Source organism: Phalacrocorax carbo, chromosome 3 (assembly GCF_963921805.1).
Source record: "Phalacrocorax carbo chromosome 3, bPhaCar2.1, whole genome shotgun sequence".
In the NCBI taxonomy this organism is placed as follows: Eukaryota; Metazoa; Chordata; class Aves; order Suliformes; family Phalacrocoracidae; genus Phalacrocorax; species Phalacrocorax carbo.
In genome coordinates this window covers 50154398-50180987 of record NC_087515.1, presented here as the reverse complement: position 1 = coordinate 50180987, position 26590 = coordinate 50154398, and the positions used below count along the sequence as shown (strand labels likewise).

The window sequence follows — 26590 nt, the reverse complement described above, 5'->3', positions numbered from 1 at the left end:
GAGCTGGCACCCTCCCCGCTCGTCGCGCCCGCATCCCTCAGCCGCCGGGAGTCGGTTACCGTGAAAGGCACCCCTCCCAGCGCTGGGCGGCCGCGGCGCGGCGGGGAGGACAAGGCGCACGCTGCTCCCGCTGACCTGTTGAAAGAACCGGCGTGTTGGGGCTTCCTTTGTCTTGTTTTGGTTTTTTTTTCCCTTCCCGACGGGGGAAGTTTGCTCCCCAGACGGTGGCCTGGCTTCCTCCACACCCTTTCCTCCTCCTCTTCCTCCTTTTTCCCAGGATCCGCTGCCTGGAGCCAGAAGCGCTCTCCACCCCACCCCCTCACCCCCCCACCCCAAGCGCCGGCGGCAGCGCTGGAGCTGGGGGTACCCCCGCCGCCTCCCGGCTCGCCCCCGCTTTCCCCCGTGCACAGCGGGGCGGCTGCGGCGGGGCGGCCCCGGGAGGGCTGCGGCCCCTCGGCGGCGGGTTGCCGGCGGGCTGCCGCACCCCCATCATGGCCAAAGTGACGGCGGAAAGTTGCGGGGCGGCGCCGGCCGAGGACTTGTCCAAGGTGTCGGACGAGGAGCTGCTCAAGTGGAGCAAGGAGGAGCTGATCCGCAGCCTCCGCCGCGCCGAGGCCGAGAAGATGAGCGCGATGCTGGACCACAGCAACCTCATCCGGGAGGTGAACCGCCGCCTCCAGCTCCACCTCGGCGAGATCCGCGGCTTGAAGGTAGCGGGATGGGCAGGGTGGGAGCTCTGAAGTTTCCGCCGTGTCTCTGCGTCCCCCACTCGTCCCACCGGGAGCCATCCCATCAGGTGGATGGTCTGGGAGGCGCCGTTACCGAGAATCGCACAAAAAGTGATCAAGGACTGGAGTGCGTAGCGTTTGACCCTGCTTAAAAACCGAGTGTCCAGACAAGAGATGACCAGGCAGGCTGTGGAGCACAGCTGTTGGACGCTCTGCCCCAGTATGCTCTGGGTTGATGAAAACACTTAAGTCTTGACACTTTTCTGTTAGACCTCATCGGTTTTTAGTAAGGTTAAGTGATCCCGTCTGAAGTGCAACGTGAAAGAGCAGTGTACAGAGCTATAGGGGATCAAAAGGTTTTGTGTAGCTTATGCCATTTTCTGTCAGTATTTTAAGATAACTTACTCATCTGTCGGGCAGTCTGGTAGGCTGCTGGAGAGAGCCGGTTGATTCCAGGATGCGCTGAAGTGTATGGTAGGTGATGGCAAACCCTTGGGCTCGGTTTCAGGATGATCAGAACCAATCCCTGGTTTGTTGTCTAAAAAGATGTCTGATAACGCATCTCTGATCAAATAATTTTTGATTGTATACTTCTGCAGACTACAGGGAGAGGCAGACCAAGTCTGTAGTGACTTACCCTTTCTTAATTTAACTTTTTTGTTGGATGAGAGGCATAGTCCCTGTTTCCTTCCCAATTCTGAGGACTGGGAAGATAGTGTGACTACTTACAGATAATTATCCTGCTGTAGCATGTATGCATGTATTATGGACGTAGAACGCTATCTTAAAGTAGGCATAACTACAAAACATCTTCTGTCTAGTTGCTTTGAGAAAGGACATTGTTCTTAGGAAATCCCTTCAGGGAGGTGAGAGGTTAGTGGGAAGGAGAGAGGAGAGACAGATGCAATGTTGGCTTTTGAATTATTACATGAGAGTGCATTAGAAGAGAGTTCTGGACTTGTAGAATGGCTTTAAACAACTAAATTATTGTGACAGTGTCTTTAATGATAGTGTGACATAAAACAAATAGCATGTGGGGGAAGACTGTTCCTGTCCCCAAGTTCTCCTGTTCTTTAAAGTATGAGAGTGTGTGCGTGCCCCCTTCCTCTTTTTGACAATATATGGTGTCTGGAGGTAAAAAAAGACCCATCAATGATAGTACTTTCGTAAAAATAAAGCGTATATTTAAAATGTAAGCTAAATTACAACAATAGTATCTTCTGGTTATGTGCAAAGGTGTTGTGACATTGTGTGGGTTTATGCATCATCCAGATAAGTGATAAAACACCCCAAGATGTGTAGGAAGGAGTGACAAATTCCTCTCTCTTTATTCTGAACTCCTTAAGTGATGGTTAACTTCCACCTTTTGTTCAGATGGCTCAGCTGGAACTTTTAAAAGGAATTTGGGAGGAGTTTTTGAGCCCTGCATTGGTGTCTGGACATTGACCTTCTTTGTCCCATGTGAAACGGCTGGTCCATGAGTAGCAATGAGTAGCTGTGCCTGGTCTTGGTGGATGGGTGCCTCCTGCTTCTGACTGCTGAATTGTGGGCTTCTACTCAAACTTTTTTTGTTCCACCATGGAGTTATTTTAAATGTCTCTCAGCAGCACAGATTTTTAAGGATACCTTGTAGCCTATTGAGATTTCTCCTTTGTCAAATGTGGGTTGAAACTGGTCAAGCTCGAAGCTATTTTGAGGCAAAGATGAGACAAACATGCCTGCATGCATGCACACAAACCCAGTGGAGTTACAAAAGCTTCCTTTTCTTCAGAAACAGTGCTAAAGTGATCTTTCCATAAGGCTAAATTTTTAACAATTGTGGCTACTCTCTACTTCTAATGATACATAAGGAGTGAATATTTCAATGGGAGAAAGATGAACATGGTCGCAAGCCAGTTTAGTAAAACTAGGAGGCTAAAATACTGACAATGTTTTCTTTGACATATTCTGCTATAGTAACAGCTTGAACGGTTTTGCTTCAGACTGTTCCTCACTTAAAGAAGGGTATGGAATCGTGCACTTCATTTTTTAGGAGTGAAAAATCTATTCAAGCAGATTATTTCATTTCAGAGTGGTTGAAGCAATTCTGGTTAAGTGATGACAAGATTCTTGTTTGATTTTGTTTCAGATTTGCATACAAACGCCAAATATTTTAAATATCTTAAAAAGTTCATCTTTATATGTGAATATGCTTTAGGGAACAGAGAGTACAAAAGTTAATTATTCAAGTGAGATTACAATTTCTGATGTACGTTGCAGTTTTATTCAGCAATAACTTGCAGGTCATTATTTCTCAAGGGAGTGAGATCATCATGAGCATGCTTATGATCTTTGCCCAGTTTGGGAGCTAAATTATTCTGATATTTAGCATGAAAACTAATTAAGCACCTGAAACTTTTATGCTGTATCAGAAGTTAATCTTTGAACCCTTGAAGGTTAGCTTCACATTACAGTCACTTTTTACTGGACAGCAGCTTTGTTAGTTTGAAGCACGGTGCTGTTATAACATGCGGGATCTACACACATGATTATTTATGCCTCACCTGAGTGCCCAGATGATGGGTTTGTAGCAGTGCTGTTCACTGGCTTGTGTAATGGTTATGGTATAATGCTAATTCTTTTAGACCCTTCCCTGTCATGATTATCTTTCTTTTAAAGGATATCAACCAGAAGCTGCAAGAAGACAACCAAGAGCTGAGAGACCTTTGCTGTTTTCTGGATGATGACAGGCAGAAAGGCAAGAAGGTGTCCCGTGAGTGGCAGAGACTTGGCAGATACAGTGCTAGTGTTATGCACAAAGAGGTTGCCTTGTACTTACAGAAGCTGAAAGAATTGGAAGTGAGGCAAGAAGAAGTGGTTAAGGAAAACCTAGAGCTGAAAGAATTGTGTGTGTTGCTGGATGAGGAGAAAAGTGGTGGAGCAGGCAGCCGGAGCTCTATTGACAGCCAGATCAGCCTGTGCCAGCTAACCGCAACGAGTACTTACATAAGAGATGTTGGCGATGGGAGTAGTACTTCTAGTACAGGAAGTACAGACAGTCCAGACCATCATAAACATCATCCAAGTACTAGTCCAGAACATCTTCAAAAAAGTCGGGGTGAAGGAAGCCCTGAGCATCAGAAACACAGGAGTATCAGCCCGGAGCACCTCCAGAAGCCCAGGAGTTCTGGCAGTCCTGACCATCACCTGAAAGGACCGAGTCCAGAACATCACAAACCCATTGTCAAAGCACCTGAACAGCAAAAGCAGAGCAGCAGCAGTCCAGAAACTATCCCAAAGCATGTTTTGAGTAGTAGCCCTGAACACTTTCAGAAGCAGAGGCCTGGTAGTAGCCCTGAGCATCAAAAGCACAGCAGTAGCAGCCCAGATCATCTGCAAAAGCACACATCGAGTGGAAGTACAGAACATCTCCACAAAGTGAGGGGTACGAGCCCTGAGCACCTCAAACAACACTACGGAGGGAGCCCAGAGCATCTCAAACATCTCAGTGGAGGCAGCAGAGAAGGTACCCTCAGGAGACAATTAACAGATGACCTGTCATCTCACCACAGAAGTATATACAATGGAATGAATGGTGGGTCAATATATTTAGTGAAAACTCACTTTGAAAATTACTAAAGAAGTTTCAGTGCTATTTCAACTGTTTCTGGAAAAGGAATAATGTTTTATGTGACCTGAAAGGTAACAAGTCTGGCATAAGCGTTATTCCATTAGCAAATGAATTAACCACAATATACCTGTTTGTCCATCCAGCAGGTGCTGGGTGGATTGAAAGAGTAGAGGAAGAGTGCATTTTGAGTGTTGGTGTAAGGTATCAGGAAGCAGCTCTTGGCCTTGATCGTGCTCTGCAGTTGGTAGATGTAAACTGTCTGTCCTTAGGTAGATTTCTGTTTACATCAGAGAGGAATTGTGTGTGTTTATTCTCCTGCCTATATTTGCGTCAGCAGAATGGAGGTGAATGTCCCCAATTTAATTTCCACGTTCCTAACCCACCCTGTCAATAGCTTTAAATATTTTAAAATTTCCTGTTTATTGATGGAAGGCTGCTTATGTCCTTTTCCATAAACTTTATAAAAGACCCCAGATGGAGAGCTAGGCTCAATATAAATGAATCTGATAGCTCCTAAAGCTTTTCAAAGCCTTGAGTTTGCATGTGTTTAATTATAACAAATTAAAAATTAAGGAAGATCTTACGGGTTTTTTGTGTGTTGTTATTGCTGCAATTTAGAAAGATAACCAATAAACATGCCTAGCTTTTAAGAGCCGTGTATCCTCACTGATTGAAATTAATGACTTTTGTTTAAGATAGTCACAATTTAAGTCTTTTGTTATTTGGAAAGACAAGCGGCTACAACAATATCGAAATTAAGGAAATACAGCAAATGAAATTATTAAAACCAAAGTTCCAACATCGCACTGTGGTGTAGAAATAACTTCATATAGACTTCGCAGAATTTCTTGGTCGGCTCCATTTTGATTCTTCTATGTGTTTTGAGATGTTGTCATGAAGCAAATAGTTGAAAACCCATTTCTCAGCCCTTTACGCTTAGATTTGAAGTCACACATGGAAGACAGTGAGGATTTTACTTTAGCAAATTGTCTTGGATGGAGTTTATGTGTTTCCATTTTATAAGCAGCTGTGAGAAGTTGTGTTGACATCGGTGGAAGTGACCACTTGTTGTTGGATCTGCTTGTGAGATGGAGGAGATAGCGAGCTCTGTGCTGAGTGCTGTCCTTGTCATTTATCACATCACGTTCTCACATCGGTCCATTTACCTGTCGTGGTTAACTTACAGAATGCCTTCAGTTAAGATAAGCTGCTCTGTAGGGGTAAATCCAGATTACTTTCAGTGACATGGGTGTACGTGGCAGGGCTGATGAACCCCAAAGTGGTAAGTGTAGACACTTTTCTTTTTAATGGTTTTTTGAATTATTAATAAGGTGAGTGTATAGCAACTGTGTGAAGTTGTGTAATATTTAAGTTATAAAAGTTCGTCTTGCAAAACTTCCATTAAATACTGTATTTCATTCTCCATTCAGTTCTTTCTGTTCAAAATTGATCTGGCTTTAAGTAGCGTGAAGTACAGAACCAGACTTTTTAAAAGTGCCTTCTTACTTGCACTCGTGATGTTTATCAATCCAGTCACTGCCCGTGTAGAAAGGTGATCTAAGGTTTTCAGTATATATTTTTAAAACTCACACACAAAGGTATGGTTTTTCTGCTCCCAGCATGGTGGGCTTTCTGATATTTTTTTTTTTTTTGTCCAGATAGTCTTGTTACAAACTCAGCCATATTATTAACAGTACAGTGAAAGCAGTTGTTACTTTAAGCCTCGGTTGAGTGGATTTCTTTGTGCAGAGTGCTTCAACTATCTACAGTTTGGATTTTGGCCACCAGATGCTGGAAAGGGCAGCTGGTGGTTTGGGAGCCTGGTGACTTTAATCAGAGCTTTGCCTGTCCTACACTTTACATAATCATTTTTGCTGAGGACTTGCCTCACCAGTAAGTTTGCAAACCTCTCTTCCATGTTTATACGATTTGATGCAAGCATGAGGTTTAATTCTGACATTTGTCTGACCTTTGTCAGTGGTAAAACTCTTGCCAGCTTTGCTCTGAGGAAGTGCCCTTAAACATCAGGAAAATACTTGGTCTTCACAGCAAGGGTGAATTGTTTTGGATTCTTTGTGTTTTGATTTTGTCAGCTACTGTAAAGTTGTGGAGAAGAACAGTTAATATGGAAGTGGGAAAAGTGCTGACCGTTATCACTTGTTGCTGTTGTGAAAGTAATGTGTAAATCTTAATTTGCATGTTCTGTGTATACCTATATATGTGAACCTGCCAATCAAGCATAGATGGGGAGCTGTGCATTGAGCTGTAATGAAAATCCTGATCTTTTCCATCCGTTGTAAGGAACAGTGAAATTGTGAAACTGTGAGGTAGAATGTGGCATGGAAACCTCTCCCTAAACTCTGATGAGCGACATAAAAGGATGCTATTTTCAATTCTTATCCCAAAATCATGTAGTAAATATACTATATCTTGTGGGTGGAACCTAGTTAGTTTTAAAAGCTAGAGTATGTCTAGCTGGCAGATGTTGATTGCACATCTGCGTGATTATTTTGCAGGGCACTTCTAATCTTATTGCAGTAGTTGTGGACTGTCATTTGTGCAGCAAGAGTGAAGTGTTTGTGGTCCTAAATGGCGAATGGCAGAGACAAACATCTTTTGACTCCTTTGTAAATTAAGGAGTAAACCAATATATTTTAGCTATGTAATCAGAACTTACCAGACTCAGTACAGGCTTGTCCCATCTTCTTTGATCTTGACTCTGAATCTGGTCTCAGAGAAGAAAGTATTCCTCTGCGTGTCAAACCTCATTCTAAAAGGTACTATACTGTCTACCTGAAATTGTGTTTCCTAATTGGAAAGTGTGTTTGCAAACAGCCTAGCTATTCCCTGAGAGCTTCCATATGCTGCTAACAGCTCCCATTTACCCTCAGTTTGGGTCTTGTCAGCACTTGTGACCACAGGGACACAATGTATTCAGTAGGGTACCGTTATCTATACCAGAACTCTGGCTCTGTGTAAAGACACAGGGAGTGGAGTTAGAGCATTTGCAGGTTTCTGACAAACTCTTAACTCTTAAGCTAAAGTTAAAGCAGTTGCAATGTAATATTGCAATGCTGTGAGAAATATGATGTGTAGCTGTAGTCTGCTTTACAGGATATGGTATATGCATTAATCATTTGGGCTTCATGCATATTTTAAGCTGTCCTGAGGTATGTGGGAAGTTACCGCAGTCTGAAGCTGTCTTTAGTCCATAGGCATAGCTGAAGGAATAAATGATGAAGTGATAACATTTCCTTTTATAATTCTTATTTTCTATGCTCAAGGGTTTGATCTTGGTGTTTTTTTTTCTTGTATGACATGTCAGCTTTCATTTATAAGATTTATAAAGCTTTAAAAAAATTACTTCAGGGTTCTTCTACATATTTTTCTGAAATGGGTGTCCTCAGCCTTTGGAGTGACAGAAAATGGGATGTGAGAACTAAATTTGACTAGATGGCTGTTAATTGAAAACACATATATTTCATTTTAAAGGCTCTAACCAAATTTGACTCTAACCAGATTTGCTGTGATCACACCTAAACATTCTGGGTAATGAATACAGAGGTATTAGGGATAAAAAGATTGCTGAAATTAGAAGAGAAAATACCAGCAGTAAAAATATTTTAAATATTTTAAAGAGAACATCTGTGCAACCTAGAATAATACATGACTGTTGAACTCTGACAGAAATATGTGGGGTTTAAGTGCCTCTATATAAATTAATGTCCTTTCAGCATTTGCAGTCTAAGTGGTGTTTTTTATTCTAAGCGATTTATTGTAAACTTTCTATTTTAAGAAGTCCTTTGTTTTACTCTGGGCTTTGACTTTTGTGTGAAAGGAGAGTATCAGAAGGCTTTCATATGTGCTTTTCACTTCCTGCTGAGGTTATTAATGAAGAGAAGTAAAACTGCTGACTAGCACTACTACGTACTGCTGGAGGTGTGAGAATTTTTATAGAACAAATGCAACAGCACCTCTCCTTGGGCAAAGGTGTTTGTAGGCTACATGGAGACTCAGCATAAATTTTGAACAGTTTCTGCTATAAATATACTTCTTATAAGGAAAATAAAATCAGAAAATACTGCACTGAGTAAAAAGAAGAAACTGCAGTGTGCCTTCAGAGAGAAAAAACTTATAATAATGTTACTGCGCTAACTGATATCCTCAGTTATCCTCAGTGGAAATAGCTCACATCCTGCTGGCCAAACAGTGAAATGACGTCATGTTTTGGTGTAGGTTTGCTTATGTGTTATGTTTCTTAAAGTTGAAATGGAAATAATTTGCCTGCTGCTAATAGCAGCATACAATATTTTGTGTGTGACTTGAGCTTTCCTGATGGCACCTACCACTGTACACCTGCTGTTGGGAGCCTCATACAGCATTTCTTACTCTCGAGAGTAACCTGTCATAGAAATAAAAGCTACAGGATTCATAGAGTTTTTGCTTGCCAGTACGAAATAATCTACTGTGTATTTCAGAAGTTTATTATTTTAAGTGTAAAGCTCTGAAACTTTATGTCAATGTGAGTCTTTCAATTGAATTCCATAAGTTTGGTATCAAACTTGTAAATTGGTTTTAATTATTACAAACTGTAAAAGAACTGGGGCAGGATATGTGAGTGTGCATGTGGCTCAGGTATACCATGCTTATTACCAAACTCAGTTTTGTGGAGTAATTTATCAAGTTGAAAATGTGGCTTGTAATAGCAAAACAATTAACCTACTAGAAACTCATGTGGAATGACTTTTGGGAGAAGTTTACGCTTCAGTGACAAAACCAGTTTTGGTTTGAATGTTTTAGTATAAGGTGGATCATCCTTCCAGCAAAGCTATTGATATGTTAATGGTAAGACTGATGCCTCTTCTCATGAGGAAACTTGCCTAGTTTCAGGCAGTTACATGGATGTTCCAGCAGTCTGGTTACTGAGAAGTTCAGTGGATGACCAAAGTGGCAAACAGACTAGTGCTGACTGCAGAGGTTTGCTTCTATCCCTGTCTGTTTGTCACTAGATAGGCAGTAGCACTACATGTTATGGTGGGAACTAGGGGAAAGATTCAGCCGAACAACCTCTCTTGTTACAGGACTATGAATACACCACAACCACATGTGATACACAGTACTTTCTGTGAAGTTGCTACTTTCGAGTTTTGTACTTGTTCCTTTTTCCCTTAGGTTGCATATCCTTCTACGCAGATGACTTTTTGCAGTAAGGACTTGATGCTAAATCAGTTTTTCTTTGATGAAGCAATGGCACTTTCACTGCAAGAATCAGAGTAGGGAATATAGATATATTACCTTTAAACCATCATGAGTATACCATGTATCTTTTCAACCAAGCTCTGTGTTAGTCTTTGGGGGGTGTGTGTGTTAATAAGGTGGGAGGGAATTGGTGATGACTCTACAGCTTTGCCAGTGAATCAGTTACTCATTTCCCCCAGTTGATGTGGCGTACCACAGTTACCCAGAAGCGCTGATACGGCCCATGCAGTAGCTCTCTCTTGAGACCTGTGCATAGCGCCCTTATCTTCCAAGCATTTAACCAGTGCAAAGCAGAGGTTAGCAGCTATGGTGGCTGGCTGATTAATTTGAGATGTGTGGCCATATCTCTTGTTTTGAGTGTCTGTTGGAACTTTACTGACATTTGACCACAAACCTCCAGAAGTGAAAGGCTGACAATAAATCACAGTGCCATTATTGACTGTGTCTTGACAAACACTCTGCAAGCCAGTGCTTGTGCCCATCTCCTGACTTTACTAGTGTCACACCTAGGATGGATCTGACATACTGATTTTCTTTGTTCCGTTTATTTCAGTGTACGTTTTTAAAAAGAATGTATTTTCTGAGTAGTGAGTGGGAGTTTGTTTCGGTATGTACTGAACACAATAGAAAAGTGTATTTGTTTTTCGTGGTGATGGGGTCAAGGTGCAAGACATTTGCCTTTATCTCCGAGAGCTCATCAGGAGCTTGCACGGCTGTTAGTGTTGTCTGCCTGAAATATGTGGGCATCTTTTTATTTTACTTTTTTAGTGCCAGAATGGAGAGTCCTCACATTAAAGCCTTGTCCGAGTTCTTGCTTGGAGATAATATCTTTAACCTGAGGACAAGACCTGGTGTAACATAATCCTTTGCACAGCTTTCTGAGTTACAGTGTTATGATTTTATAATAGTAAAATATGTTTTTAGAAATATTATAGTGATTAAATTGTCAAATTCCCTGAACTCTGGCAGTTATAATGCAGAGTTAGAATATTATAACAACTCTTGGTAAGTGCTGCTTGCTTCAAAACTTCAGCCTTGTAGGGTATATTATGTGTGTTAATCAAAGGGTGTCCTGTCTTTTCTGTTCTATCTGTAAATGGATTTTTAAAAATTTTTTAAAATTTTATTAAGATGTTAATAATGGAGAGTTGCTGCAGGTTGTGCAGGGATTGGAGATGAATGGGCTAACAATTAGGGAAGAGCATAGCAGTAAGTATTGTGTGGGGTTAAAATTATGTACTCCCATTCACACATAAAGTGCATAGATGTTGATGGGTGTCAAGGACAGCGAGGCATCCAAATTATAGGGTGTTTGATGAGGTATAATAAAGCTTTGTGTACACAAGAAAATGACTCTAACAATGAAAATGCATTGGCTTATGAGCTAGTAGGTCATGTCTTAATTAGTAAACCAAAGCACAGCTTATCTTAGGTCTTATTGTCATATACACAGATATAGAGTTACTGAGAGAGCATTGAGAATTATTTTCAAGTCACGATCTTGATACAAATTTTATCTGCATATGCTTCTTGAATAGTTACAGGGTGGGCTCTGTAAAGAGAACCATCTAGGACTGACACACTGAGCTTTGGATTTTGCTTAACGCAGAAAGAAGTACATCTTAATATACCACATCCATACTCATGAAAAGATTAAAACCAAATTATACAGTGCTTGTGGTATGACTGGTTCTACCACAACTTTATACTTGAGTCTGTCGAAGAGTCCACTGTGTAACAATCAGCGTTCTTGTCTGTCTGAAGATAACTGCAGCATTAAGGCTAAGTAAAGAAAAAGGGAGAGAGCACTACCTTGGAATTTGGAGAAGTATTTTAATAGGCTGCTCAGTTGTAACTAAACTCTTAAGCCACACTAGCAGACTTAGCCAGACCCTCATTGCTGTGAAATGGCACAGAGCCCAACAATGGTTGAAGTCCTGAGAAGTATCATACATTCATTTGGATAATACAAATTAAAAAATAAAATGTGATTCCTTGGTGTTTGAGAGAAGAGATTGGATTCATTTGGTCTGATGTGACCATCAGCTTCTAAGTACAGAAACTGTGGGGGAATTTCACTCTGATGTGTTGTTCCTTCGCAGTTAATGACAAAAAGTTTTTTGTGCCTCTATCTAAAACAGCTGGTCCTGGTCCTTGTTGGGGAGTGGGGGAAAGGGTAGAATACTAATTGCACTGCTCTGATCCAGTGTGGCAATTTCTAATTTCTGTAAGGTGGTTCTTTTGGTTATGTGGGTTCAATTTTTCCATCCACTTGCTCTCCAGCTGTGGCTTGTAATTACCTCAGGGACTTAATGCAGCCTTCATCGTTAGGGCAAACTTGAAGTACTCTGAAGGGTTTCAGTAATGTTCTTTGGTTCCTTTATATACACGGATTAAGAATCTTCTATAATCTTTGGGGCATTCATAGTCAAGAAATCTCAAAGTAAATGAGGAGAAGAATCCACCCTTCTCTCTTTCCCCTCATTGTGCAATTTCTTCTTTTGAAATCTGATCGCTTCTGATGGGATTTTCAGACAGTATCAGAACAGAAGGATTCCAAACAAAATGAGAAAATGGAAGGATTAGCCTGAAGAGGCCTTGGACAGTGAGACTGAAAGACAGTGAGATATACTGGTAATAACAGTATCTGTTCCGGAGGAAATTAATTATACAAGTATAATGGGTTGGGGAAAGGATATCTACTAAAGTATTGTTTAAAAAATAAATGCACTTAATGACACTAGTCTGTGCTCTGGTCTGTTTTTTGTAATTTTTTTTGTTAAGTACTTTTAATTCTGAAGATACACAAAAAGGAGTCAGGATTGTGATTTGAGACCTGTCCATGAGCATTTAGTACAGAAGATGAAAATGTTTGCGAATTTATTGATTGTGAATAGGAAAGCTGCTGTCTTGAGCTAGGCTGTCTTAAAAGATGAACAGTTATGTGAAGGCTGTGAATATCAAATAGTCTTAGTTCAACTTGTCAGTTCTGCTGTAAAACTTCTGGCATGTTTGTGTTGTTTCTGTACGTTCCTGGGGAGAGGAAGGAACCAGCAGTTTTGTACCTGTATAGTTCTGCAAGTACATGTTTCTTCAACCCTTTATTTTTCAGTTGCATGACTTGTGTGGATTTTGTGCTGAATTATTACAAATATTATGTCAGATTACAGAGAGGGAAAAATGGTGGCAAGGTTTGTAATAGTGATTTGTGAAGGTCCATATAATAATTTAAGTGGTTATTTAGACTAATCAAACACAGTACCACAGTTCAAGCACTGTCAAGAGTAAGAGATCTGTTGTAGCTGGAAGAGCACAGTGAGCAATGTGATCATGTCGTGATTTAACCCCAGCCAGCAACAGGGCCCCACACAGCTGCTCACTCACTCCCCCCCAGTGGGATGGGGGAAAGAACCAGAAGGATAAAAGTGAGAACACACGTGAATTGAGATAAAGACAGTTTAACAGGTAAAGCAAAAGCCATGTGTGCAAGCGAAGCAAAACCAGGAATTCATTCACTCCTTCCCATGGGCAGGCAGGTGTGCAGCCATCCCCAGGAAAGCAGGGCTCCATCACACCTAATAGTTACTTGGGAAAACAAACACCATCACTCTCAATGTCCCCCCATTCCTGCTTCTCCCCCTGGCTCTAGCTGCTGAGTGTGATGCCATATGGTGTGGGACATCCCTGGGGTCAGTTGGGGTCAGCTGTCCCAGCCATGTCCCCTCCCAGCTCCTTGTGCCCCCCAGCCCCTTGCTGGTGAGGTGAGGAGCAGAAAGGGCCGTGACTTTTGTGCAAGCCCGGCTCAGCAGGGATGGAAACATCACTGTGTTATCAACACTGTTTCCAGCACAAATCCAAATGTAGCCCCATACTGGCTACTATGAAGAAAATTAACTCTATCCCAGCCAAAACCAGCACAGGTCAGCAACAATATTGAATGTCTTCTAAAGGTGTCCAGTTTGGTACTTCTTCAAAGTCACCCAAATTATTCCGGAGCTTTGTTGCCTGTAAATCACACTTTTCTGATTTGATCAATAGTGAGATACCTCCTTCAAATGTTTGGCCTCAAAACTCACTAGATTTCTTTCACTGCATCTTTTTAACTTCCTGTGAATTGTGAAAATTGCCTTGATCAATGTTTGCTATAGGCTTTTTGTACTTGTAACTTGTCTTCAAAGAAAAAAAAATGCTGCTTACGAAGGTTACAGGGCTGATTTATCACTAGGTAGCTCCTTTATGCAAAGTTCAGATAAGCCTGGAGAAAGGCATTGATTGGTGATCTACATCCCTTGGTTTCTGAGTCTATTTTTGTTTTACAAACAAATCTTAATGAAGTTAAAAATCAATCTTATGATTTTTGTGGTCTGAAAACACTACTGATGACATTAAGATGGGTCTCTAAAAATACTGTTGGATTATGAGAGAGAAAAAACATTTCACTAGAGACAGCTGGATACATCAAGCACAAGCATATGAATGCTATAGGGTAGAATCTGAGTATTGGCTTAGATCCCTCAAAGTAGTTGAGCAGTTCACTCCTCACTGGGCATCTGACTTGCACTCCAGTTGGATGCCCAGACAGAAGCAAGACGCTTAAATATCCATGCTCTTGCAGTGCTTGGATGAAGTCACTTGCCTGTTACTGTCATTCAACTTGCTTGCCTGCGTCTGTTCTAGGATTTTTTTGTAACCTGAGGTTAAATTTTGAATTTCAAGTTTTTGCAATATTATTAGGTCCATAAAGAAAACATGAAAGCAAAGCGTTCCAACAATGTTTTTTCCCTAACCAACTCTCCAACCACCGAGTCCAAAGGCTCTGCAGTCTTAGCTAAACAGCAGAAGATACCAGAACCTGTCTCCCCTCCAGGTACAGGTGCTAAGAAGTTTTTGATTTATTCCTTGTTTTTGGAACTTGACATCTGATCTACGCTCCAGCCAATAATGCTGAATGCTACATTTTTACACTTGGCATGTGCAAATATTTTTGGAGGACTAGTAGGACAAAAAGCATCCTGAGCATATTAAAAGAAACCCTAATTTCAGCATTAAGGCATTGGTATTTGTATATTTTGCCTTCTCTATGAAAGTAATGAAATGGAAAGATTTCTTAGTCTTCTAGAGTGTACTGAAAAGTTGTATTCAGGCTGATAAAAATGAATTGCTGGATTGCCTGACAGCATAGAAGTGGCTGATCAGACTATCTTGGAAGCTTGGATCTGAGTTTTATCCTCTTAAGTCACTCTATCATCCTGGTTTTGTCAAGAATGAGTTGGATAGTGCTAACTCCTGGTATTGATCACACTACTGCAATTACATCCAGTTGTAGACTCATGGAATACTGAAAGATACTAGGGGAAGTCCAAAAAAAGATGTAGCATAAAAGGACTTGCTTGACCCTCTTTCATTATAACTCTACAACAATCCAAATTACACAAAGTGTGTTGTACTTAAATGACAAGTCAAGGCTTATCAACTGCCACCTGGAAATGTGTACTTGAGGCACTGAAGCTGAGTCAGTTTCCTGGGCAACATATTCTGTCCCACCTCTGTTGCTTGATGGTGTTTTTATTTTATTTTATTTTATTTTAACTAACAAAATTGACAGAGTTGATTCTGCTACCAGTTTGGAAAATGGATTTTTGAAGAATTAGTGAAGAATGTTTGAATGAGAAATAATTTCTCTTGCCTGTGAAGAAAAATATCTGTTGTATTTATCAATATGAAAAGATCTATACTTTAAATGTAGCAAACCTTGGCATGCTCTACTTTGTGTTTGGTACAGGTGCACTTAGCTCTGTTAATTGGTTAGATACCAATCCTACATGTCACTTAAACCTGATGGGAGATTTTTGGATATTCATTGTCCTTGTTACAGTAGAAACAGGGTGTTGACTCTGAAGATGCAGTCAAATGACATTTGCTCTCAAATTTAACATTTTTAATAAGCACAAATTTTGTTAGACTTCAATTGATTTGTTCTTGCAATGCTGCTGCGAAATATATCATGATGCATAAGAAGCAAGAGGCTCTCGAAACTCATGGGGAAGGATCTGTAATGGAAGATGAAAGTGATTAGTAGATTTTCACTGCCCAGAGTGAGAAAAATCCAGACAATGTTTGTATTCTGTTTACTAAGAAATGCTGTTTCCCAGGGAAGCAGGAGAATCATCTTAATTCCAAACACTGAGCCTCACTGTGTCTTTGTTTTTACCCATCAGCATGGTATCCAAGTGCCTCAGAAGCGGGAATAGTTGTACTAGTTAGATGATAAATAAACCACCCAGTTGGTTTACTTATCTAGCTAGCATGACTGTTGATATAGTGCTTGCTAAGTACCACATTTGTGTCCCATTAGATCTGGTGGGACACAGTGGAAAATGTTCGAGAGAGAGTTTCTTCACTGCTCCAGAAGTCTGATCAAGACTCTGGAGAGGATAAAACTGAGAATGTTCTCAATTTTAGCCACTCCCAGAGACATTGGTTCCATATGTAAAGAAACATATTTCAACAAACATAGATTTCCATATTTTAATGGTATAAATCTGAGGTAGCTCTTTGACCTACAGATTGCAGGCCCAATTCTCCTCTGTCTGTAAATGCTGTCCCTTTAGCAATCCAAATGTGTTTCTAATTCAGGGCTCAAGCCAGCTGCAACTCTGTGGAGGTCTAGGGATGGATGAGATTGTAGGTCTTGGCTTGGCATGATGCTGACTCAGCTGTCATCTGTGGGCCTGTCTTCAGCTCCGTCAGTGCTTATCCTTCACACCGTGCAAGATGTGGCCTGGTAGCTGCAAAGCAGTGAGCTGGGCTACAGGCTGACTGTGTGGAGGTGTGATATTTTAGTGATAGCTACTCAGATAAGACTTGGTATCAATTTCATTGCACACAAGTTTGCTTATACCTGTTCCCATAGGGTGGGGAGTACTCTCAAAGAGATCTGAGCATGCTCTGCCCTCTTGAAAGCCAAGGTGTGCTCCACATTGCTCAGATGGCTCCCATCACCTTCTGGTATGGCATTGCTGCAGTGGGGTCATCTGATCTTATATCTTATCTTGCTCTGGTTTTGTGAACATTTGTTTTTAATCATGTATTGTGCAGGAAACTCAACCCTCAAAACCACAAAGCAGAACTCTGAAAACCCCAAATCCCAAGTACATATTACATCTGAAAGCCATCAGAATAAATGTTCAGTGATATCTATTTTACATGTGGTATGTTTAAATTTTGCTGAATTCATGAACATCTGCCAGTGGGAAAGACTGAAAATCTCTATCATGTTGATCATCAGACTAATGACTTTTATGAATTATGTGGAAATTGCCATTGCAGACTGTCCATTCTTTTCAGGCCCAATCTGTTGGGCCAAAACCTTTTGGTCTAGTTTGTGCTGCATTCAGCTTGCTTCTGTGTTTCAGTGAGTCCTGTGAGCTTCTGAAAGGTCCAAAGCAAGCCTATGATCTCAGAGATGGGGACTGTGGTACCAGCCAGGGGAGCTGGAGGAGGGAAGGGCATTGCTGTTTTTCTTTGCTCTCTTGGTTGCTGTGAAAAGCCATCAGAAAGTCCTCTCCTTGCCCCAGCTTCTAACTGCAGAGTTTGAGCCTGCAGAAGCTTGTGGACGAGCCTTGCTTGACTGTTAGGAGATAAAGCAGCTCTGACAAGAGAGCCTTCGCATTTCAGCTGGAGACAGATTAACTCATGGCAGTTCTAGCCCTGGAGAGGTCTCATGTGTTGACCGGGATAGCATCAATGTGTGGAATGTGTACATTGATTTACGTGTGTGAATGCAGCCGAGATATCAGTTGCACAAAATAAGAAAAAATGGCTTTGTGAAGTTGAGACCTTGATGTGCATAGTGAGGTTGGATGCGCTGTTAACCTGAGTAAACTCTTACACCTGTTAGTAGTGCCCAGTTATTGCTTAGAACTTTTTATCAGTAGTTCTCAAAACAATTTACCAAGGAAACAAATATTGTGATTGTCATCTGGTGCATGAAGAACAATGGGCTGAACAAATGACAAGACAGGATTAATCAGCCACCAACTAAACCTTAAATCCAGGTTTCCTGAGTCTTAGCTACTGATTATTCCATTGCATCACACCACTTCTCTAACAGCTTTTTTCTTAGATAAGCCTCTTTCAAGTGTGGTGTAGAAATTGGGCCTGAGGTTACTCACATGCCTAGAAAACACCTTTATGAACAATTCACTTGATACAAATATTTTCAATGTGTTTCCTTTCAAAATCAACTTTTAAGGCAATGTTTCCTTCCTTCCTGAATTTCCCGAATTATGCTAACCAAGCCAGTGGGGAACAAAGCTATTTTGGATTATATTTTGTGCGTGCATGCAGCAGGCATATTAGAAGTTGTTAATGTACCTTTTGCATTTACAGGGGTGCTTAGAAGTGTCTTTGCATGTAGAGAAAGTGATTTACAATTAATCCAAACTTTGAGTAAAAATTAAGTGCTGCAATAGCTTTACTAGAGGAAGCTATATTTTTCTGTCTTGTTTTTTGTGGCCCATTTTTTAACATTGCAGTATAGTTGTGTACCTGTAGTTGTCTTCATTTGGGAAATCAAGACAGCAATACAAATTGGAGGCATGGTTGGCTATCAGCTGGGGATTTCACGTTGCTAACTGGTACAGTCAAAAGGAGTATTCATCTTTCATTAGAATAAAATTTGAAAATGAAAGCTCTTATGCTAAAAACAAATGAGAACACGATATTTTGGCCAGATTGCCATTTGGCCCTCAGTATCGATCAAGAGTGTGGCATCTTGTGAATATGCCAGGGAACAGGGGACGTAGTGCTTAGCAGATATAAATCTCTGTGAGTCTCAGTCTGAACATCTGTGTGACTTGGCAGATATGGAAGGTAGGAACTTGGTGAGCTAGTGTATTTTGAGTTTTTTTGGCTAAATGCCAGTAGACTTACTTCTAGCAGGTAGGTGGCTGCTGCTGTTATCTAGTAAGTTCTGCAGTCTGAAAGGTTTACTTGAAGTCGTGGAAGCGGTGACTATGTTTGAGGGAAGACTGGGTAAAGGTTCTCGCTGTCTGCCAAAAGATGGAGGTTTCTTGTACAGAGTAACTGCAGCAGAGAAATGTCTATAAATGTTTATGAATGGCACTGATCAGAATCCAGTCCAGGATTTTAAAGCTTCATATAATGTACACGCAGTGGGGAGTTGGGCTTTGACATTCAAAAACGACAGCCTAAACATTTCCAGTCAGTGATATGTGATGGCAAGACTACAGTAACAATTCTTGTTGTGAGTAGAAAGTTACCTCAATTACAGCAGCTTCCCGCCATGCTAAATAGTGAGTTTTTAATGGCACTTCTTAAGATGAAATGTGGTCTGAGTGCAACTTAATGTTTCAAACCTGTGCAGAGATTAAAAAGATATTGGTACTGTTACTATTTTAGTCTTACTTAGAAACTAGAGCAAACACCAGGTTGTGTGTCCTGAGCATGATTTAGCAACCTGTTAGTCTTTTAATTATCTCCCTATAATTAGATTGGTGTGATTATTTGCACTTGAAATAAGTGGATAGTTTTAAGTTCTCAGGGCAGTAGCTTTTAGAAAGAATTCATTGCTTTTCATTTTGCAGGCATTTTGTCTTTCATGCTCAAGTATGGGAACATATGGTGCTACTTCTGATGTAGCACTAGTCTAAATATCTTTGCTTGTAAAATTTTCTGCAGAGCCATATAATTTTCTCCTGTTAAAACATTCCTAACATATCTAACCATTTTTATAACTACAGCATGGGATTATCATGTTTTTGTGGTTGTAAAATTTTACTGGATGTAGGTCAAGAAATCAAACTGCGAAACCCAAATAAGAAAAATGAACAGTAAGTAGTTAGAATTTCAAAGAGACTAGTAAGAAATATAATAGCGATACTTACATGAAAGTAAAATAGTTTATAAAAATGTTTCCCACATATTTTGAAAGGGTCAAAATAGTAAATTTATTTTTAAGCTGAACTCCTGCGATATCAGACAGTGACACGGAATCCTCTAATACAGCATCCAGAACACCCATGTGGTAACTGTTACATCTCATGTTCTGTGTTCAGTCTAGCAGACACACTTCCCAAGTGATGATGTTTCTTCTGCCTGAGCCATGTGAAGCTTGAGCCATGAAAGTGTATTAAAACTGTAAAATAGCAACATGTTCATCTATATACAGTGAAGGGAGACTGAAAATGTTTCTGAGACTGAAGACCTTGGCATAGCTGGAAAAGTTAGAGGAGTAGAATACTTCCGTACATTGCTAGGCTGTTACCCAGCATGAGAGATGATTAGCAGGAGGCTAACTGGCCTGTTAAATAAACTGATTTAGAAATGAGCAAAAATATTTCTCTCAGGGAATGATGCAGATCTAAAACTACTCTTCTTATGTAGCGGTGGGAAAGCAAGGATTCTGATTAATGTGGTCCTCCTGAGCTAAAGTTGCTAAGATATGGGTATGTGATAAGCATCACCCATATTACCTGCCACTCTAGGAAGTGCTCTAAGGTGTCTGACTGGTGCCAAACTGATGACAGGTTCTTGTGGTGCCCTGTTGCTTCCCAGCGGCTACGTTATCCGGGAGTGCACGTAAGGACTTGGCAGGCTTTGAAAGACAAGCTGCCAGAAAATATCCTAGCACGTCGTCTAGGAATATGGGCAGGTTGTATTAAACCAACACCTGAAGCACCTCTTGCCTGTTTTAATGATCGCTTGCCTGTTTTAGCCTCCTGTGTACTGTGCTATACAAATGCACATGTGTGCGGATATGTATGCTGTAATCTTGCTGCTTCTGAAAACAAAATGACTCGCTGCATTGTCATGTTGGAGCTGCTGATCTAGCTAATGAAATCATTTAGGGTTTGATACTGCTTTTGTTTATGCAGGTGGCTGACTTTATACACTTGTGTGTTCCCACCAAGTTCACAGGCTTTTAGAAGAAGGGTTGTTTTTTTTTTAAAGTGGTGTCATGGAAGTGTGGGGTTTTGAAATTTATTCCAGGGGAAGCAGGCAGCAGTCCCTTTTTGCCCATAATGTTCTGATCTGAAGGAAATCTTGCAACTTTTCTTTCAAGAAGTTCCATTCCTCCACTTTCTGCTTTCAATAAAGTTTGATATTTGACATGGAGACTCTCAGTCCAGGTTTGAAGACAATAAAAAATTTGCTATGGCCTTTCTCTCCCTGGGGTGCTGCCTTCATTGATCATCCCAGGACTGGGCTCCTGCTCTCACTGAAGGTGCGGCAGGAGCTACCTCTGCAGCTTTTATGAGCAGGGGAAGCATGTCAGGCTCCCTCTCTGCTTCACTGGAAACATTGAACGAAGTACAGGGCTCTTCAGTCTCCAGGAAAGGAGGGGGAGAGAGAGCCACTCTACCCAGCTTGGGGAGCTGGAGCACGAAGGCAGAGAGCTGTCTTCCCCAGAGGGGTTACAGATGGAGTAGCAAGTACAGATGGAGTAGCTGGAAGCAGAAAGGAAAGAGAAGGACAAACTGAACAGGATCTCCTTTCTCCTTGCTCCTGAAACTGGGTTCAGAAGCTGATTGCCATCTCTAGGGAAATGTCACTCAGATGTGAAGGTAGCGTTGTAGCTGTAATGGGGGCAGGCTGTGTCTGATCCTGAAGGTTGGAGTTGCACCCTGGTGAGCACAGACGGTAAAGGTGCTCAGAAGAGAATTTTTAGTTTCTGAGGTTTTTTTGAGAAAAAGAAACCAGATGAGGTTAGACAGTTTCAGAGTTTTATTAGGGAGGGCATAGGTTGTAAAATGAAGGACTCTGAAGATAGGAAAATGTCAAAGTGAAGGACTTTGAGAAAGGGAAAATGTCATAATCCAGTTACCCAAAACTGGATTATGGTGATTTTGCACTGTTTTCTAACAGTATCCTTGCTTCCAGAAAACAGAGGTGGATGAGAGCAGGATTAGATTATAGGGGCAATAGGGGCAGGGCCCCAGCATTTCCAAACTTGAAACAGCAGGAAATTATGTAGGTAGTGACCACTTATAGATCACTTTTTTTGTGGGTGATAAATATAATAATTGAAGGTTTTGTTAATGACTATGCAGTTTTTCAGTCAGTTGTAGATAATGTTTGATATCCTTCCCACCTCAATCGGCTGTCAGATGAAAAATAGGACCTTTATGACAGTGTCTGCCTGCCATGGTGTAGCTGCCATCATCGTAGTGCTGATCCTGACTGACTCATGGTGGGCACTTGGGATTTTTACTTCCGTAGCATCTCTGAGCTCCCCATGGCTTTTGGTGTCTTGAGCACTTGAAGGTGCTTGCTTACTGCAAGTCTTCTCTTGTGATTGAGAGTGGAGAAGTATGACTGCAGCTACTTCAGCAATCCTAGCAGTTAATAGTGTAGAAATGTAAATGTCTTTTTATATACTCTCTACTCTCCTAGCAAAGCTTTCTGTAAAGCAGGACTCTTCCCCTGTGTATTAGAAGGCAGAATTCTTTAATTATTAAATATTTAATTTTTCAAACTATTACTGCCATGGCATCAGTGAAAAGTCTGTTAGTTGACAAACTCTGCTACCAAATCTGAGCTTTCCGATTTAAAAAGGAGAAAGCAAAATATGTTTTCTACCCACTTTTTGCTAAATTAGTTTTAACGATTTGTGAAAGTCGTTACTGTGAGGCCTTTGATGATTATTGCTGTTGAAAAAGCAATTACATTGGAAGACCAACGAAAAGTCTAACGAGAGGTTAGAAACTTTACAGTGCTATTTCTCTATCAGTTATAAGGGGCAGAGATGGTCTCTTGCTGCCTTTCATAAAGGCAATTTAGACTATTTGCAGACAAGAACAGAGGTAATCCAATTATTTGGATTCTCAGTTTTTGCTATTAAATGGCTAAGTTCTTTTTTATAATTTGTTGCGGTAACAATGTATATTCTTAAAAAAAAAAATAGGGCAGCCATCTCTCTTCAAAGTGCAAAATCCATTTCACCTGCTTTAAGATGGTGGGATTTGACTGAAGATTCAGAGGCGAAATTGGATGGATTCAGCAATGTGGCAAAAGTGGCAAAAGAGGTTGAGCCCAGCAGTACAGAAGGACCTAATAAAGATTTCCAGTGGAAGATCCCCATGGCTTTCACTACATTGCTCTTTCAGCATTGTAGAGCTGCTTAAAAGCTTGGGGAAGTGCATGTAAGCATAATCAGAATGATCCATCAGGCCAGGGACAATGCACATTACTCTGAAACAAAAAAATAGTTTAGTAGATAGGTTATGTTGCAGTCTTAATGCATTGAAGGTGCAGTTTCAATGGTATAGCCTTGTACCTTTGGCCCTGAACTGTGGTCATTTACAAACAGCTCTAACCTAATGTGCTAAAGTGATGCTATTGTCTTCTGTAAGCTTAACTGTGTGTTCCCCATTTTAAGTACAAAAGCAGCATTTGCTGATTTGAGGGCTTGGTCTTTTAAAGGGCAAAGTATTCTTTGTTAAACTTGGCAGTACAAGAAATCACGTGGTTCAGGGAATCTGATGTACACTTGAAGTTCAGACCATGTTGATAAATAAACTTTAATTAAATCTGGGTTTGGAGACCATGCTTTGGGCACTGCAAAAGAAATGTTACATAGATAGAAGTGATAGATACTGTTGACCAGAAGAATCCTCAGAAAGGAGAATGGTCTTCCCTTGTTTTCTTACACAACACAAACCCAGCTGAGAGTTGGGTGCGAGAGTCCTATATGTCCTTGTAAAACAGTGTCGTCCTCTGCTGCTTTACTGCAGCACTTAATGTTTGCTGTTTCGGTTATATTTTGTTGCCTTTTATACATTGGGTGCAGTAAGAAATAGGCTTAATTTCTTTTCCTTATTGGTAAAAGGTTAGTGCATGTGTTTTCTACCCCTGTATAACACAGCTTGTCAGATAAACTTGGGATCATATCCAGACCTGACATGACTTCTGTAGTTTCAGCTGCACTGTGCCTGTTTCCATGAATGCTGACTTTTACCTCTATCAACGCTGAGATGTATCACTGCAAATCTGCCAGGGACTAAAAAGATGAGTCTCCTCGAAAATGTTTGGTTTTCCTTGATTTATTTTTGATAACAGGTGATGTATTATTCAGAATGAGGCAGGGATGTAGGTATTCTTCCTGGTTCCTCTTGTTAGTCCTTGCCTAGCAGCTATTTAAATGACAGAGTGCTGTCTGATTAATACGGCAGTATGAAGCTCCTATAGGTGCCTGTGCTTCAGCACTTGCAAAAAAATCTCAGATTAACTAAATGGGAAGAATCTGATGATTCATTTACATGGTAGGGTTTATCAATTTAGGGGGACACTCCTCTCATTTTAAATCAAATAGAAATTTTTCACTCAACTGCACAAATAGGACTATCCATCTGTATACCTATTATCTTATGAGATTAATTAAAATAAAAGCAGTGAATCAACTTCAGTTATGAAGGCTGCCATGCATTGCTTGATAATCACTTAATTATACGTTACATAGATATAAGGCACCGTATAACTGACACGTTAAACTACAAATTTTTGGTTGATCATTATGAGGTTTTTTGTTCGTTTGTTTTGCTTTCAAAATTATCAAGAAACTTAGCTAAATAGTCTTACAAAGGTAGTAGATTTGAAAGCTTTCTTGAATAATTTGTAATGCTTAGTTTTAGCCTTATGACTATTTCTAGCTGTAGCCTTAAGTACCTTTAATCTCTATTTGTCTAAATGGCAATTCTGATAAATTTAACCTGGACCAAAGGTACTGTGGGATTGAAAACTTTCCTGGAAGGTCACTGAGAAGAGAAACAGATTTTTTTTTTTAATTGTACAGAGCTAACATGAAATTGCCTTTCAGTTTCAAAAAAGTATAACCCCTGTCTGAGGCAGGGAGAGTGGAGAGTAATGTAGTAAAGGGGACTGCCATCCCACTGCCAGGGTATTTGGTGAAAAGCTAAAACATTTATCAGAGAGGAGTTTTATATTTCCCATTTCATTGTAAGGTAAAACGTTCTTCTCAGGAAAATATATAGATGTGGGCTACAATCACACACACCACACCCCCCTTCCTTCCATGCAGTAAACGTGTTTTTGTACAAATCTCCATGTAGGATGTGAACGTGTTTGTGGGAAATTCTAAATCTGTTTCAAAAGGATAGGTCAAGTGCAAGAAAGTACACAGTGTGGTAATGTACAGGTTATATTTCAGCTATACAAATAAGCTCAATATTCAAATGTACAGGCTGTCTGAGATGCAACAATAAGAGAGGAAGTGGAATTCATACAAGTGTTGCCAATCTATTGCTGTACCGAGGGTGGGAAATTAGACCTGCTCTCTGTAATAAATTAATATTATGAAAGTCTGAGACATCCTTGCTGTGTGCCAGGCTATATCTAATGCTTCAAAAGAAAAACTATATGTGAGTAGCACTCAAGCTGTTATGTAATGAACTGTGATTACATTTCTGGAGATTGGAATAATTTTTTGCCTGTTTCCTTTTGACATTGCCTTGGTGACAGATCAGGGCTGGCAGTGTTTGCTTGCTAAATAGATAATGGTAGACTGATAAGGCAACTGTTCTCCTTGAGGAAATGCAGATTTTAGTCACTCATATATTAAAAGTCACAATTATGGTGAATGTGATTTTGGCGCTGTGGTTTAGAACTTCTTGCTTGTAAGTCAAGGATTTGGATGAAGTATTTTACTGCTTTTCAGGAAAATAGAACTCGACAGGGAAATGTGATGGTGACGGTTGCTGTTGAAGCCTGTGGGGAGAAGTACAGGACTGTGCAGCCTTTAGATGAAGCTCTGCTGTGCTGCAGTTATTCCTGCCATCACTTTAGGTGAGGTTAAAGTCAGCGGAAAGACTCGTGTTGACTCCTCATTCTGAACAGTTGGCCTGTGGCTAGGCATATGAAGAATCATAGAATCACGGAATCATTAAGGTTGGAAAAGACCCTTAAGATTATCGAGTCCAACCGCTAACCTGTCACTGCCAAGTCCACCACTAAACCATAGCCTCAATACCACATCTACCCTTCTTTTAAATACCTCCAGGGATGGAGACTCAACCACTTCCCTGGGCAGCCTGTTCCAATGTTTGACAACCCTTTTGGTGAAGAAGTTTTTTCTAATGTCCAACCTAAAGTTCCCATGGCACAGCTTGAGGCCATTTCCTCTTGTCCTATTGCTTGTTACTAGGGAGAAGAGTCTGACCCCTACCTTGCTACAACCTCCTTTCAGGTAGTTGTAGAGAGCAGTAAGGTCTCCCCTCAGCCTCCTCCTCTCCAGACCAAACACCCCCAGCTCCCTCAGCCGCTCCTCGTAAGGCTTGTTCTCTAGACCCTTCACCAACTTTGTTGCCCTTCTTTGGACATGCTCCAGCACCTTGATGTCCTTCTTGTAGTGAGGGGCCCAAAACTGCACACAGTACTCGAGGTGCGGCCTCACCAGTGCCGTGTACAGGGGCACTATCACCTCCCTGTTCCTGCTGGTCACACTATTCCCGATACAAGCCAGGATGCCGTTGGCCTTCTTGGCTGCCTGAGCACACTGCTGGGTCGTGTTCAGGTGGCTGTCAACCAACACCCCTATGTCCTTTTCCGCCAGGCAGCTCTCCAGCCACTCCTCCCCAAGCCTGTAGCGTTGCATGGGGTTGTTGTGACCGAAGTGCAGGACCCAGCACTTAGCCTTGCTGAATCTCATACCATTAGCTCCGGCCCAACGATCCAGCCTGTCCAGGTCCCTCTGTAGGGCCTTCCTGCCCTCCAGCAGATTGACACTTCCACCCAGCTTGGTGTCATCTGCAAACTTACTGAGGGTGCACTCAATCCCCTCATCCAGATCATCAGTGAAGATATTGAACAGGACTGGCCCCAACACTGAGCCCTGGGGAACACCACTCGTGACCGGGCACCAACTGGATTTGACTCCATTCACCACCACTCTCTGGGCTCGGCCATCCAGCCAGCTTTTAACCCAGAACAGAGTGCGCTTGTCCAAGCCGTGAGC

The 26590-nt window shown here is 41.1% G+C and overlaps 1 protein-coding gene across 5 annotated transcripts in view; it reads left to right on the top strand.

Moving 5' to 3' along the window:
- The first annotated feature begins 277 nt into the window (after positions 1–277).
- The window catches only part of CCDC85A (coiled-coil domain containing 85A), an 85532-nt gene continuing 59219 nt past the window's right edge, over positions 278–26590 (top strand). For 4 of the 5 annotated variants that reach the window (XM_064446868.1, XM_064446866.1, XM_064446870.1 and 1 more), the window contains exons 1-2: positions 357–710; positions 3387–4302. In XM_064446868.1, the coding sequence (XP_064302938.1) occupies positions 492–710; positions 3387–4302 (1135 nt within the window). In that variant the 5' untranslated portion in view covers positions 357–491. Of the gene's footprint in view, positions 711–3386; positions 4303–26590 lie in introns of all 5 variants that reach the window. The other variant, XM_064446869.1, reaches the window with a different exon arrangement.